This window comes from Coregonus clupeaformis, chromosome 17 (assembly GCF_020615455.1).
Source record: "Coregonus clupeaformis isolate EN_2021a chromosome 17, ASM2061545v1, whole genome shotgun sequence".
In the NCBI taxonomy this organism is placed as follows: Eukaryota; Metazoa; Chordata; class Actinopteri; order Salmoniformes; family Salmonidae; genus Coregonus; species Coregonus clupeaformis.
Genome location: NC_059208.1, coordinates 72,129,977 through 72,142,499, shown reverse-complemented (window position 1 = coordinate 72,142,499; position 12,523 = coordinate 72,129,977). Strand labels below are relative to the sequence as shown.

General features: G+C 41.2%; 1 protein-coding gene across 3 annotated transcripts; it reads right to left on the bottom strand.

Moving 5' to 3' along the window:
• Window positions 1-6,772: 6,772 nt before the first annotated feature.
• Window positions 6,773-10,586, bottom strand: LOC121573048. Of its 3 annotated transcripts, none has more exons than XM_045226688.1 (4): window positions 10,460-10,586; window positions 7,765-7,970; window positions 7,385-7,504; window positions 6,773-7,111 (listed from the first exon to the last, which is right to left on the bottom strand). In XM_045226688.1, the coding sequence occupies exons 2-4, from the start codon at window positions 7,951-7,953 to the stop codon at window positions 7,025-7,027; spliced, it is 396 nt and encodes a 131-aa protein (XP_045082623.1). In that variant the 5' UTR covers window positions 7,954-7,970; window positions 10,460-10,586; the 3' UTR covers window positions 6,773-7,024. The 3 variants fall into 3 exon arrangements, with proteins under 3 accessions (XP_045082623.1, XP_045082624.1, XP_045082625.1); XM_045226689.1 differs by lacking the exon at window positions 10,460-10,586 and adding an exon at window positions 8,232-8,335; XM_045226690.1 differs by lacking the exon at window positions 10,460-10,586 and adding an exon at window positions 8,117-8,189.
• Window positions 10,587-12,523: the final 1,937 nt, after the last annotated feature.

Here is a 12,523-nt window from a genome sequence, read left to right as displayed (position 1 = left end):
AAATTGGATGTAGTCTATCACAGTGCCATCTGTTTTGTCACCAAAGCCCCATATACTACCCACCATTGTGACCTGTACGCTCTCGTTGGCTGGCCCTCACTACATATTCGTTGCCAATCCCACTGGCTCCAGGTCATCTATAAATCTCTGCTAGGCAAATCCCCGCCTTATCTTAGCTCATTGGTCACCATAGCAACACCCACCCGTAGTATGCGCTCCAGCAGGTATATCTCACTGGTCATCCCCAAAGCCAACACCTCCTTTGGCCGCCATTCCTTCCAGTTCTCTGCTGCTAATGACTGGAACGAACTGCAAAAATCTCTGAAGCTGGAGACTCTTATCACCCTCACTAACTTTAAGCATCAGTTGTCAGAGCAGCTTACCGATCACTGCACCTGTACACAGCCCATCTGTAATTAGCCCACCCAACTACCTCATCCCCATATTGTTATTTATTTTGCTCATTTGCACCCCAGTATCTCTATTTGCACATCATCTTCTGCACATCTATCACTCCAGTGTTAATACTAAATTGTAATTATTTTGCACTATGGCCTATTTATTGCCTTACCTCCATAACTTATTACATTTGCACACACTGCATATAGATTTTCTATTGTGTTATTGACTGTATGTTTTGTTTATCCCATGTGTAACTCTGTGTTGTTGTTGTTTTTATCGCACTGCTTTGCTTTATCTTGGCCAGGTCGCAGTTGTAAATGAGAACTTGTTCTCAACTGGCCTACCTGGTTAAATAAAGGTTAAATAAAATAAAATAAAAATGCACATATCGTTCTTACTCTTCTCAACGAGAAGAGATGTAAAAAAACACATGACAACTCAAAAACACACTCAAAAGGCAAAGCCTTATAACAGTTCCACCCAAAACACGCTGCCATTTATGGTTTTAAAAAATTACTCTGCAAAAAAGGCTGAGGCCACCATGGCATTAGCTGTCGCTGAACACTGTTCCATGCTGGCATGTGATCACATTGGAGAAGCATGTAGAGCTGCTTTCTCATACTCCGCTGCTGCTACCCACTTCAAAATGCACAGGACAAAGTGCACAGAAATGATTAATGGTGTTCTAGCGCCATACTTTCTGAAAAAGTTGGTCGCAGATGTGGGTGACCAGTGTTTCAGCCTCCTCCTCGTAGAGTCCACGGATGTAAGTGTTTCTAAGTACTTGGGGGTTGTGATAAGGTACTTTAGTGACACCAAGCAGACAATTGTATCAACATTTCTGGGGCTTGTTGAGTTGGAGGGAGGAGATGCCCAATCTATAGCCTGTGCTGTTGTGGCTTTCGTCGAGAAGTGTTGTCTTAAAAAAGAGAAACTCCTGGGGATATGGACTGACAATGCCTCTGTTATGACTGGGATTAACAATGGGATCCATAAAGTGCTGAAGGAGGAGTATGGCCTCAAAGATCTGGTTCTTATTCGCTGTGTGTGCCACTCTCTGCAGCTTGCTGTAAGTCATGCTTCCAATGACACCATCCCCCGTAGTGTGGAGTACTTGGTACGAGAGACTTATAACTGGTTTTCAGTGTCTCCAAAGCGCAGGGAGGCCTACAAGGCCATATATGAGACCATCAACTGTGGGGAGAAACCTTTACAGATAACCAAGGTGTGTGCCACACGTTGGCTCTCCATTGAACCCGCGGTTTCATGCATTTTGGACCAGTGGGAGGAGCTTAGGCTGCATTTCGCAGTCACCAAGTCCAGTGAACACTGCTACATGGCTGAGGTTTTATACTCCATGTACAGTGATCATCAAAACATATTGTATCTGACTTTTTTGAAGTCAGTGCTGGGTGAGGTACAGTTGGCCATCAAGGCTTTTGAGGGAGAGCAAGTAGATCCTCTTAAGCTACTTGACAGCTTGGTTAGTCTGATCAAGTCTGTGAGCAGCAGGGTGCTGAATCCACTGGCACATTTTGATGTACTCAAAGGGCCAATAGATGGATACATCAGTCCCAAACTGTACCTTGGTTACCTTTTTGAGTCAAAGGCAGCTGAGCTCCACCTTGCGCCTGAGGATGAAAACAATGTCCGAAAGCGGTGTGTAGCCTTCACCATCTTCCTCACTAATGAGTTGAGGGTGAGACTGTCGGACAACATCGAAGCATTGGCACATCAGCTGCTTACTCATTTAAGTCAGCTCCCTCAGTTGCTGAACCTACCATAGAGAGCCTTGACCAAAATGACGATGGCCCACTCTTTCTGTGAGCCAGTACAGCCTGTGTGTGTGTGGAGGGAGGTCTGATATATATATATTTTTAACCTGAATTAGGGCCAGACTAGTTACCATCATTTTCTCACATTACCATTGACTGTTTTTTCTATTGTCTCTTTTTGGTCCATTTAGATTGTTAATGTAGATTGTATACAAAAAAATGTAAAAAATGTTATGGTTAAACATTTTCATGTTTTACTGTGACTTGTTGTAGGCTCCTAAGTGGACCATAAGGTTAAAAACCAAAAAAAACGAAGTAACTCCGCCAAAGTGTCTATTTTGGGTCACTTTTGCAGGTCCCAAGCCCGGATAAAGGGGAAGGGTTCGAACTCGACAGAAGAAAGTTATTTTGTAGTTCTAAACATATTTAGGGTAATTTTTACTCACTTTTTGTCTCTCCCACGATGTTATTCCTCTCTCCTACAGCGTCCATCACAATTACATGCACATGGCCAATTATGCAAATTAGGTGATGACGTCATTTAGCGACTTCTAGCAACTTTTAGGACAGGCAATAGCTACTTTCCTTACTGAGGAGTTGGCAACACTGCAGTGCCTGACGCCCAGCCCAGAAATACAATTTCTATATACTGCCACAGAGTCAGATTCGAAAATTCCTAATAAGACACTTCAGTCACCACCTTAATGCACAAAACATCCATTGCATTATTCAAATAATTGTCACGAGGCAGATTTTTTTTTCATCACTCATCCAACGTCTGCTATGTCGCGCTGCTCCCTGTGCACCCTGGGTGCTAGTGCGCATGTGAAGATGCTAGTCTGTATAAACCGGATGTAACTTGGATATAGACGGTCCATGAATCGGCGTATGCGAACGTGAGTAGATTACCAACAACGGTCGGGCATTTTGGATGCAGTCTCCAGTTTTTTACACCTCATTGTGTGGACCCACCACAGGAAGTCAGGTGGGAAGTGCCTCCTGCATATTGACCTGGGTCATGTACGTGACGGCACACAACAGAAAACGTTTATAAGACACTTTGCAACGGAAAACAAAAATGAGTGTTTCTTATTGGACAAGTCCAAGTCAGTCCCTTTTCTTCCATCTGGTGCCAAATGAACACAATGATAGCAGTGGTCGCCTGAGCTAGGCACTGCACTAATTCATTCATATGTTTTCATAATAAGCAATAGTACATGCCCAGCTGTTAGATATCTGAGATTATTTATATATTTATTACAGTTAAATCAATTGTGTAAGATTTTTAATCACAAGACGGAAATACAGTGGGGGAAAAAAGTATTTAGTCAGCCACCAATTGTGCAAGTTCTCCCACTTAAAAAGATGAGAGAGGCCTGTAATTTTCATCATAGGTACACGTCAACTATGACAGACAAAATGAGAAGAAAAAAATCCAGAAAATCACATTGTAGGATTTTTAATGAATTTATTTGCAAATTATGGTGGAAAATAAGTATTTGGTCAATAACAAAAGTTTCTCAATACTTTGTTATATACCCTTTGTTGGCAATGACACAGGTCAAACGTTTTCTGTAAGTCTTCACAAGGTTTTCACACACTGTTGCTGGTATTTTGGCCCATTCCTCCATGCAGATCTCCTCTAGAGCAGTGATGTTTTGGGGCTGTCGCTGGGCAACGCGGACTTTCAACTCCCTCCAAAGATTTTCTATGGGGTTGAGATCTGGAGACTGGCTAGGCCACTCCAGGACCTTGAAATGCTTCTTACGAAGCCACTCCTTCGTTGCCCGGGCAGTGTGTGCATCCAAATGCACTCTAGCAAACTTCATACGGGCCTGGACATGTACTGACTTAAGCAGGGGGACACGTCTGGCACTGCAGGATTTGAGTCCCTGGCGGCGTAGTGTGTTACTGATGGTAGGCTTTGTTACTTTGGTCCCAGCTCTCTGCAGGTCATTCACTAGGTCCCCCCGTGTGGTTCTGGGATTTTTGCTCACCGTTCTTGTGATCATTTTGACCCCACGGGGTGAGATCTTGCGTAGAGCCCCAGATCGAGGGAGATTATCAGTGGTCTTGTATGTCTTCCGTTTCCTAATAATTGCTCCCACAGTTGATTTCTTCAAACCAAGCTGCTTACCTATTGCAGATTCAGTCTTCCCAGCCTGGTGCAGGTCTACAATTTTGTTTCTGGTGTCCTTTGACAGCTCTTTGGTCTTGGCTACAGTGGAGTTTGGAGTGTGACTGTTTGAGGTTGTGGACAGGTGTCTTTTATACTGATAACAAGTTCAAACAGGTGCCATTAATACAGGTAACAAGTGGAGGACAGAGGAGCCTCTTAAAGAAGAAATTACAGGTCTGTGAGAGCCAGAAATCTTGCTTGTTTGTAGGTGACCAAATACTTATTTTCCACCATAATTTGCAAATAAATTCATAAAAAATCCTACAATGTGATTTTCTGGATTTTTTTTTCTCAGTTTGTCTGTCATAGTTGACGTGTACCTATGATGAAAATTACAGGCCTCTCTCATCTTTTTAAGTGGGAGAACTTGCACAATTGGTGGCTGACTAAATACTTTTTTCCCCCACTGTAGTTGGTTGTGTGCAAGTTATAATACAGAATCTTTGTCCACAGGCACCATGGTGATGATATATTGGAAAACCAGGCCACCCATGGCGAATTCACTGAAATGTGGGATAAATTCGCTCCAAAGAAAGAGCGAGAATCCTTGAGGGAGGTCATCAGCAACCTCAAAGCTATTTGAAGTACTTATGTAAAAATACTTTAAAGTACTACTTAAGTAGTTTTTTGGTGTATCTGTACATTACAATTTATATTTTTGACAACTTGTACTTTTACTTCACTACATTCCTAAAAAAAAGAATGTACTTTTTACTCCATAAATGTTCCCTGACTGTCCAAAAGTACTTGGAAAATTGTCAAATTCACACACTTATCAAGAGAACATTTTTATTGTATTTATTTAACCTTTATTTAACTAGGCAACATCCCTGGTCATCTCTACTGCCTCTGATCTGGCGGACTCACTAAACACAAGTGCTTTGTTTGTAAATTATGTCTGAGTGTTGGAGTGTGCCCCTGGCTATTACATTTACATTTTAGTCATTTAGGAGACGCTCTTATCCAGAGCGACTTACAGTTAGTGAATGCATACATGTATTTATTTTTTTTTCATACTGGCCCCCCGTGGGAAACGAACCCACATCCCTGCCAGCCAAACCGTTCCCTTACCTTGGACGACGCTGGACCAATTGTGCGCCGCCCATGGGTCTCCCGGTCGCGGCCGGCTGCGACAGAGCCTGGACTCGAACCAGGATCTCTAGTGGCACAGCTAGTACTGCGATGCAGTGCCTTAGACCACTGCGCCACTAGGGAGTGATACATTTTTTAAAACATGAAAATTGTGCCGTCTGGTTTGCTTAATATAAGGAATTTGAAATTATTTATACATTTACTTTGACTCTTGATACTTAAGTATATTTTAACAATTACATTTACTTTTGATACTTAAGTATATTTAAAACCAAATACTTTTAGACTTTTACTCAAGTAGTATTTTACTGGATGACTTTCACTTTTACTTGGGTCATTTTCTATTAAGGTATCTTTAGTTTTACTCAAGTATGACAATTGTGTACTTTTTCCACCACTGCACCTATTCGGTGTGTGACAATAAAACATTTGTTTTACCTTCTCTCTGGATGAGTGGGAGAAGTAGGCCTACATCAAATGAGCATTTTCCAAACTTCACCTCCATGTTGCTCAGCTTCACTCTCTGTTCCATCACCATGTCTCTCAGCTCAGTCCAAATGTCAGGGGTGGTGTTGGAGTGTTCAGTTGTCTGTTTGTGGGTCGTCTCTGTAGCTTCAGTCTTTTGCCTCTCGATCTGAACCTCTTGCAACCTACTATCGCCCCCTTCCCTGTGACCCTGTTGAGTAATGTAATTCTCTCTGAACCCTCCACTCTCTCCCTGAGCCCATGTCCCAGACAGACAGCACCCCCCATTCTAAAAGAACACCTCTACTGAAATTATGTAGTCTAGGGCTCAGTGCCCTTTTTATATATATACACAACTTGGGGAACGGCTGCATGAGAATTTAACACACGTCTGTGACAGAAAGAACACTCTGAGAGAACATTGCCAAAGATGACCTCATGTCTCTTATTTCTGATGTTCCTTACAACATTGGGAAAAGTGCACCTGTGCTTCGGTCTCTCCCCTTCCTGCTCTGACCTGTGTTGTTGTTTGGTGGAAAGTGGCAGGCTAGCAGCTTTATGGCTTAGTCAGCCAAAGTAAACAAGGGAAGCAAGAACACTTTCAAACACGCTGACAAGTGTTGCTTCAAGTGCTGATAAAGGTAGACCTACATGGCATGCAAGCTATGTGTATTGTGTAATTGTGTAGTATGTGTAATAGTTTTTCTGCCATTCTAAATGTAAACATTTATAGGCCTACATCAAAGGCACTTTTTAAAACCGAAGTGAAATAAAGTATACCAATGTGTTCCTACTACTAAGAACTATGACAAATTAAAAATACAATTATTCTAGAAGAAAACAACACCAAAACTCCCTTTTAGAGTAATTTATTAACCTCTTAATGAATCAGTAGAACTTGACTGTGGTGGCCAAAGGATTATTAAAGATGTATAATAGATCAAACAGACTAAAGGAGTTCAAAGTGAAACAAAATTGAAATGTCAAGCTCCAAATATTGTGTTTGTGTTGACAATAAAATGCTTTTCAAGAGTTGTAGATGTATGGTGATGCAGCAGCGGGGTTAGTTCATTCCAGAATGCTTTGATAAACTTAAATTCCAACTCCATTGTCAATTACACTGGTCCACCAGAAGGTAGCTTGGAGTTGGAAAGGCAGAATGTGGGACCTCAAGCACGACAAAATGGCAGATCATAGTCTGAAAATTGAGAGACAGACATCATCAGATACTTGAGCATTTTAGGGCCAGTTTCCCAGTCCCGGATGAGCCTATTCCTGGACCAAAAAGCATGCTCAAAGTAAAATCTCAACTGAAAGTGCTTTTTAGTCCTGGACTAGGTTTAATCTGGGTCTGAGAAACTGGCCAATACTGTGTATATCATAAGATCTCAGGTAATCTTATTAATATATACTGTAGGCTAACTATTTACTTCAAGGTGAATGGTGATTTAACAGGTAATTTATATATTACCTTGAGATCCAGAGAATTCTGCAGGCTGCAATCAGCCAAGTTTACATTGGCTTCGTTCTTACACACAGTCTGTCCCACTTTGACAGTCATGATGTGTTTCACCCGAGCCGGAGGATAAATCTAAAAGTCAACAGAAATATTTACATAACATGAATACTTTAATCTAAGTTTATACTTTTAATATTCTCCTTCAGGTCTAGTGCCAAATCTGAGGACATAATTACAATTTCAGTTCAATTAGTTATGAAGTATTTTTTCAGTTCAGTTAGTTATTAAGTATTTATAACTATTATAAAACAAATTATATTTTACTGCAGGTACTATAAAAGGTTATTCCAATACTTTCTTCAGAGCAGTGTGCAAGTGCGCAGTCTACTGACCTGTAGTGTGGCAGATAGAATGTTGATGACCTTGTACACAAAGGCATACTTGCTCATGCGATTATGGAAATCAATGGCAAAGTTGGCTGCCTCTGTGACATCAGAGCCATAGGAGTACTGTCCGGAATTGTCCCCCAACACACAAGAGATCATGGTGAGTGCCGCAAGAATTGTGCGCAAAGCAGTCATCACTGTACCGTTCAAGTCTGTGGAAGCAAGAGAGCATATTTATACATATTTTACCATTAGAGATTTGTTCTATTTGGCGTTCTTTAAGATAGCATAAAAAGCCAACTAAGCATATTAGAGGCGTCAGGACTAGCTACCCTGCAGGTTTTGAAACAGCACGTACTGAACAATAGAGCAGGTTTAGAACAGGTTTATCTTCAATATATGAATATCGTCTGAGAGTTCAGCATTCAGCTGCCTGAATGCTGAGTCATCTTCTAGCAGCTATTCTAGTTTACCGTGGTGAGGATATGCCGTCCTCCTCTTTGCTCAAGCGAAACATAGCATCAGTGATTCTCTAACACTTTCACATTTATTGTGTTCAGCTGGTCCAGAATTCCACTGATGAATCATTTCCACAGAGGTGATTCACCGCTACAGCTGCAGCTTCAGCAGACAGCAGCTTGTTTGTGTCGGCTTCCCTTGACCAGTATGCATCGAGAGAGAAATCAGAACAACACATTTCTTGCTGGATGATGCCTCAGGAGTCATTTATTTACTGTATAACCCAATGCAATTACTTTCTGTCCTTAGGGTTAGGGTTCCACAAAACCAGGAAGTTACCTTTGACAGTATACATTTTTACATTTTAGTCATTTAGCAGACGCTCTTATCCAGTGAGTGCATACATTTGTTATTTTTTTCCCATACTGGCCCCCCGTGGGAATCGAACCCACAACCCTGGCGTTGCAAGCGCCATGCTCTACCAACTGAGCTACACGGGAGCTCAGCGGAAGCCACTCCTACTCATCAGAACAAACAGTTATAAACAGTTATAACTTATACTGACACTCCGCTGCTCAAACTGTTAGTTTGTGTATCAACATGGCAGAGGCCATGGACTTTCTGTTTTTCAATCTGTCTGGATCTACTGAAGGATCCAGTGACTATTCCCTGTGGATACAGCTACTGTATGGACTATATAAGGGTCGGTCCACTTAGCTAACTTAAGTCGAAATTGTGCACCAATATTTAACTTGAATCCACTTAAACTAAAAATGGCGCCATTTTTTAAACCATCATTGTAAAGCCCTAGTTGCTTTGACAAAGTTTTCTGAAGATTATTATTTATTTCAGGCGATAAGTATTTAATTTACATTTGTCCCTCATTTTAAGGTTAACACTGTTGCGTGAACTGAACTCTCGTTTTAATATGGTGAAACTATTCCTTTTAAATAATTTTTTCAAAAGAAACATTAAACATCTAATAGTTAAATCATAGTGTAAAAGCAGGTGAGCCTGGTTTTACTCCCCTTTTGGCCATTTTGTGGTGTTTTGTGGTGGAAAACTGAGCAGGTCAAGCAAAACACATCAACCCTGTAACCATAGATAGATAGGCTAGAATTTTTTTAAACAATAAATAAAACATGTGTGAAGCTTGTTTTCAGTTGCCCCTCCCTGTTGCACACAACATGCTTTCATTCCCCCTGTCACAAGGAGTTATGTTTGATAAAAAAAATGAAAACTTCATACCTGTTATGTCAACCCTGTTACTTAATTGCCACTTTGTCATTTTTCTTAATTTAAACCCTTGAGATGGGAAAACATGTTTTCTTTAATTAAATGAACATGTGCTCTTTATGACAGAATGTTAAAATTAGGGGAAATAAATACTTTTTAAAAACCAAATTACACTACCCAAAAGGCACTCTATTAGTGGAATGACCAATAAAGGGCTGCTCAGAGGTTTACTATACCGATTAGCAGCATTTCTGTCTGTGTAAGATGGAAGGACATGGATGCCATGATACAGTCTTAGCTGCAGCAGAATGGACAGAGAAGCAGGTAAGGATGGGAACTCCACTTTCAGATGTCACATATTTATATTTAAACATATTTTTAGATTTCTTCTTAACCTTCACATTGTCAATATATCTCATATCAAGTTAAAGTGCTTCTATGTTGAAGAGTTAGAAAATCAGCCAATGTTCAGAAATGTCAAATTACACGAAACAATCTAGAATGAGATAAAAGTCAACAATCAAATTATGTATGAACATTAAGGGATAGTTCACTTTTTATGTTTTAGATTACTCAGGGTGTTGTCGTTTTATCCAAACCATTTTAAAGTTTATTATCTGGTTTTTTAGCAACATCCATCATCTGGCATGTTTTTTGGAGCATGTAGCAATATAGTGGAGATGGATTGAACCAGTGTTTTCAAAATAGGGAAATGTGGGAAGGCAGACCACTTTCCCCATGCGTTAATGCATAGCTAACTGGTTGATCCAGTTTGGATGAGATGAAAACACCCTAAATAAGTAAAAAATAACATTATAAAATTCAAAGAGTGGAACTACCCCTTTAGTTTAGGGATTAATTATGTTTATTATCAATTAAGTCATTTGTTTACTGTCCTTATACAGCAATACATTGACACTACACACATGTTATGGTAGAAACAATTACAAAACCTGCCAATATTAGAAAATAAACTTTCAGAGATTTCTTGTAAGACACAGGGTACCTGACAATACGTTTTTAGATGAGTTCCATGTCCATTGTGCTTTATTTCTTTGCAGAAGCAGTTGGAGGAGAAACAGACATCCCAGCAGTGAAAGAGAGCAGATTCAGGAGCTGAGACAGGCTGTGGACACTCTGAAGGTGAGAGTTGGGGACAGCAATCTATATTTACATTATACATATTTACAGGCTATCTGGGGTCCTCCCTGCCCCCCTCACGTCCCTCGCCCCTCCACCTGTCTCATCTCCCTTTCCCCTCCTTACCCACCCTCCCTCCCTCCACCTCCCTCCCTCTCGCTCTCTCCATAAGCACACTCACTCAGTGCTCACGTTGAACCATCAAATAAAATACAACAGTATTCTGACAGAGTTTCTTAATAACAATAGACACTGAACTGCTCTGGGCTATTTGTAAAGCAGTCGGATACATTTCATGTTAGCATCATTTACACGTCTCTCATTTGAACTACAGTGGGGGAAAAAAGTATTTAGTCAGCCACCAATTGTGCAAGTCCTCCCACTTAAAAAGATGAGTGTCACGATCGTTAATAGATGGGACAGACCAAAGCGCAGCGTGATATGCGTACATGTTTATAGAATAAACACCACAACGACAAATGAACCAAAACGTGACGTCCAAGGTAACATACAAACAACATACCTTACACGGAACAAGATCCCACAACTAACAGGTGCCAAAAGGCTGCCTAAGTATGGTCCCCAATCAGAGACAACGAGCAACAGCTGCCTCTGATTGGGAACCACACAGGCCAACATAGATCTAGACATACAAGATCTAAACATAGAAAATCCAACATAGAACATCACCACCATATATTCACAACAAGGAAAATCACACCCTGACTCAACAAATACGAGTCCTTAGAGTCAGGGCGTGACAATGAGAGAGGCCTCTAATTTTCATCATAGGTACATGTCAACTATGACAGACAAAATGAGAAAAAAAAATCCAGAAAATCACATTGTAGGATTTTTTATGAATTTATTTGCAAATTATGGTGGAAAATAAGTATTTGGTCAATAACAAAAGTTTCTCAATACTTTGTTATATACCCTTTGTTGGCAATGACACAGGTCAAACGTTTTCTGTAAGTCTTCACAAGGTTTTCACACACTGTTGCTGGTATTTTGGCCCATTCCTCCATGCAGATCTCCTCTAGAGCAGTGATGTTTTGGGGCTGTCGCTGGGCAACGCGGACTTTCAACTCCCTCCAAAGATTTTCTATGGGGTTGAGATCTGGAGACTGGCTAGGCCACTCCAGGACCTTGAAATGCTTCTTACGAAGCCACTCCTTCGTTGCCCGGGCGGTGTGTTTGGGATCATTGTCATGCTGAAAGACCCAGCCACGTTTCATCTTCAATGCCCTTGCTGATGGAAGGAGGTTTTCACTCAAAATCTCACGATATATGGCCCCATTCATTCTTTCCTTTACACGGATCAGTCGTCCTGGTCCCTTTGCAGAAAAACAGCCCCAAAGCATGATGTTTCCACCCCCCATGCTTCACAGTAGGTATGGTGTTCTTTGGATGCAACTCAGCATTCTTTGTCCTCCAAACACGACGAGTTGAGTCTTTACCAAAAAGTTATATTTTGGTTTCATCTGACCATATGACATTCTCCCAATCCTCTTCTGGATCATCCAAATGCACTCTAGCAAACTTCAGACGGGCCTGGACATGTACTGGCTTAAGCAGGGGGACACGTCTGGCACTGCAGGATTTGAGTCCCTGGCGGCGTAGTGTGTTACTGATGGTAGGCTTTGTTACTTTGGTCCCAGCTCTCTGCAGGTCATTCACTAGGTCCCCCCGTGTGGTTCTGGGATTTTTGCTCACCGTTCTTGTGATCATTTTGACCCCACGGGGTGAGATCTTGCGTGGAGCCCCAGATCGAGGGAGATTATCAGTGGTCTTGTATGTCTTCCATTTCCTAATAATTGCTCCCACAGTTGATTTCTTCAAACCAAGCTGCTTACCTATTGCAGATTCAGTCTTCCCGGCCAGGTGCAGGTCTACAATTTTGTTTCTGGTGTCCTTTGACAGCTCTTTG

Excerpts from the sequence above, each read along its gene's own strand:
- LOC121573048 (XM_045226688.1), bottom strand. The coding sequence starts at position 7,953 with ATGACTGCTTTGCGCACAATTCTTGCGGCACTCACCATGATCTCTTGT. Across the intron at positions 7,505-7,764 it reads TTCTATCTGCCACACTACAG|ATTTATCCTCCGGCTCGGGT; the intron begins GTCAGTAGACTG and ends GTTGACTTTTAG. Across the intron at positions 7,112-7,384 it reads AGAATTCTCTGGATCTCAAG|ACTATGATCTGCCATTTTGT; the intron begins GTAATATATAAA and ends CTCAATTTTCAG.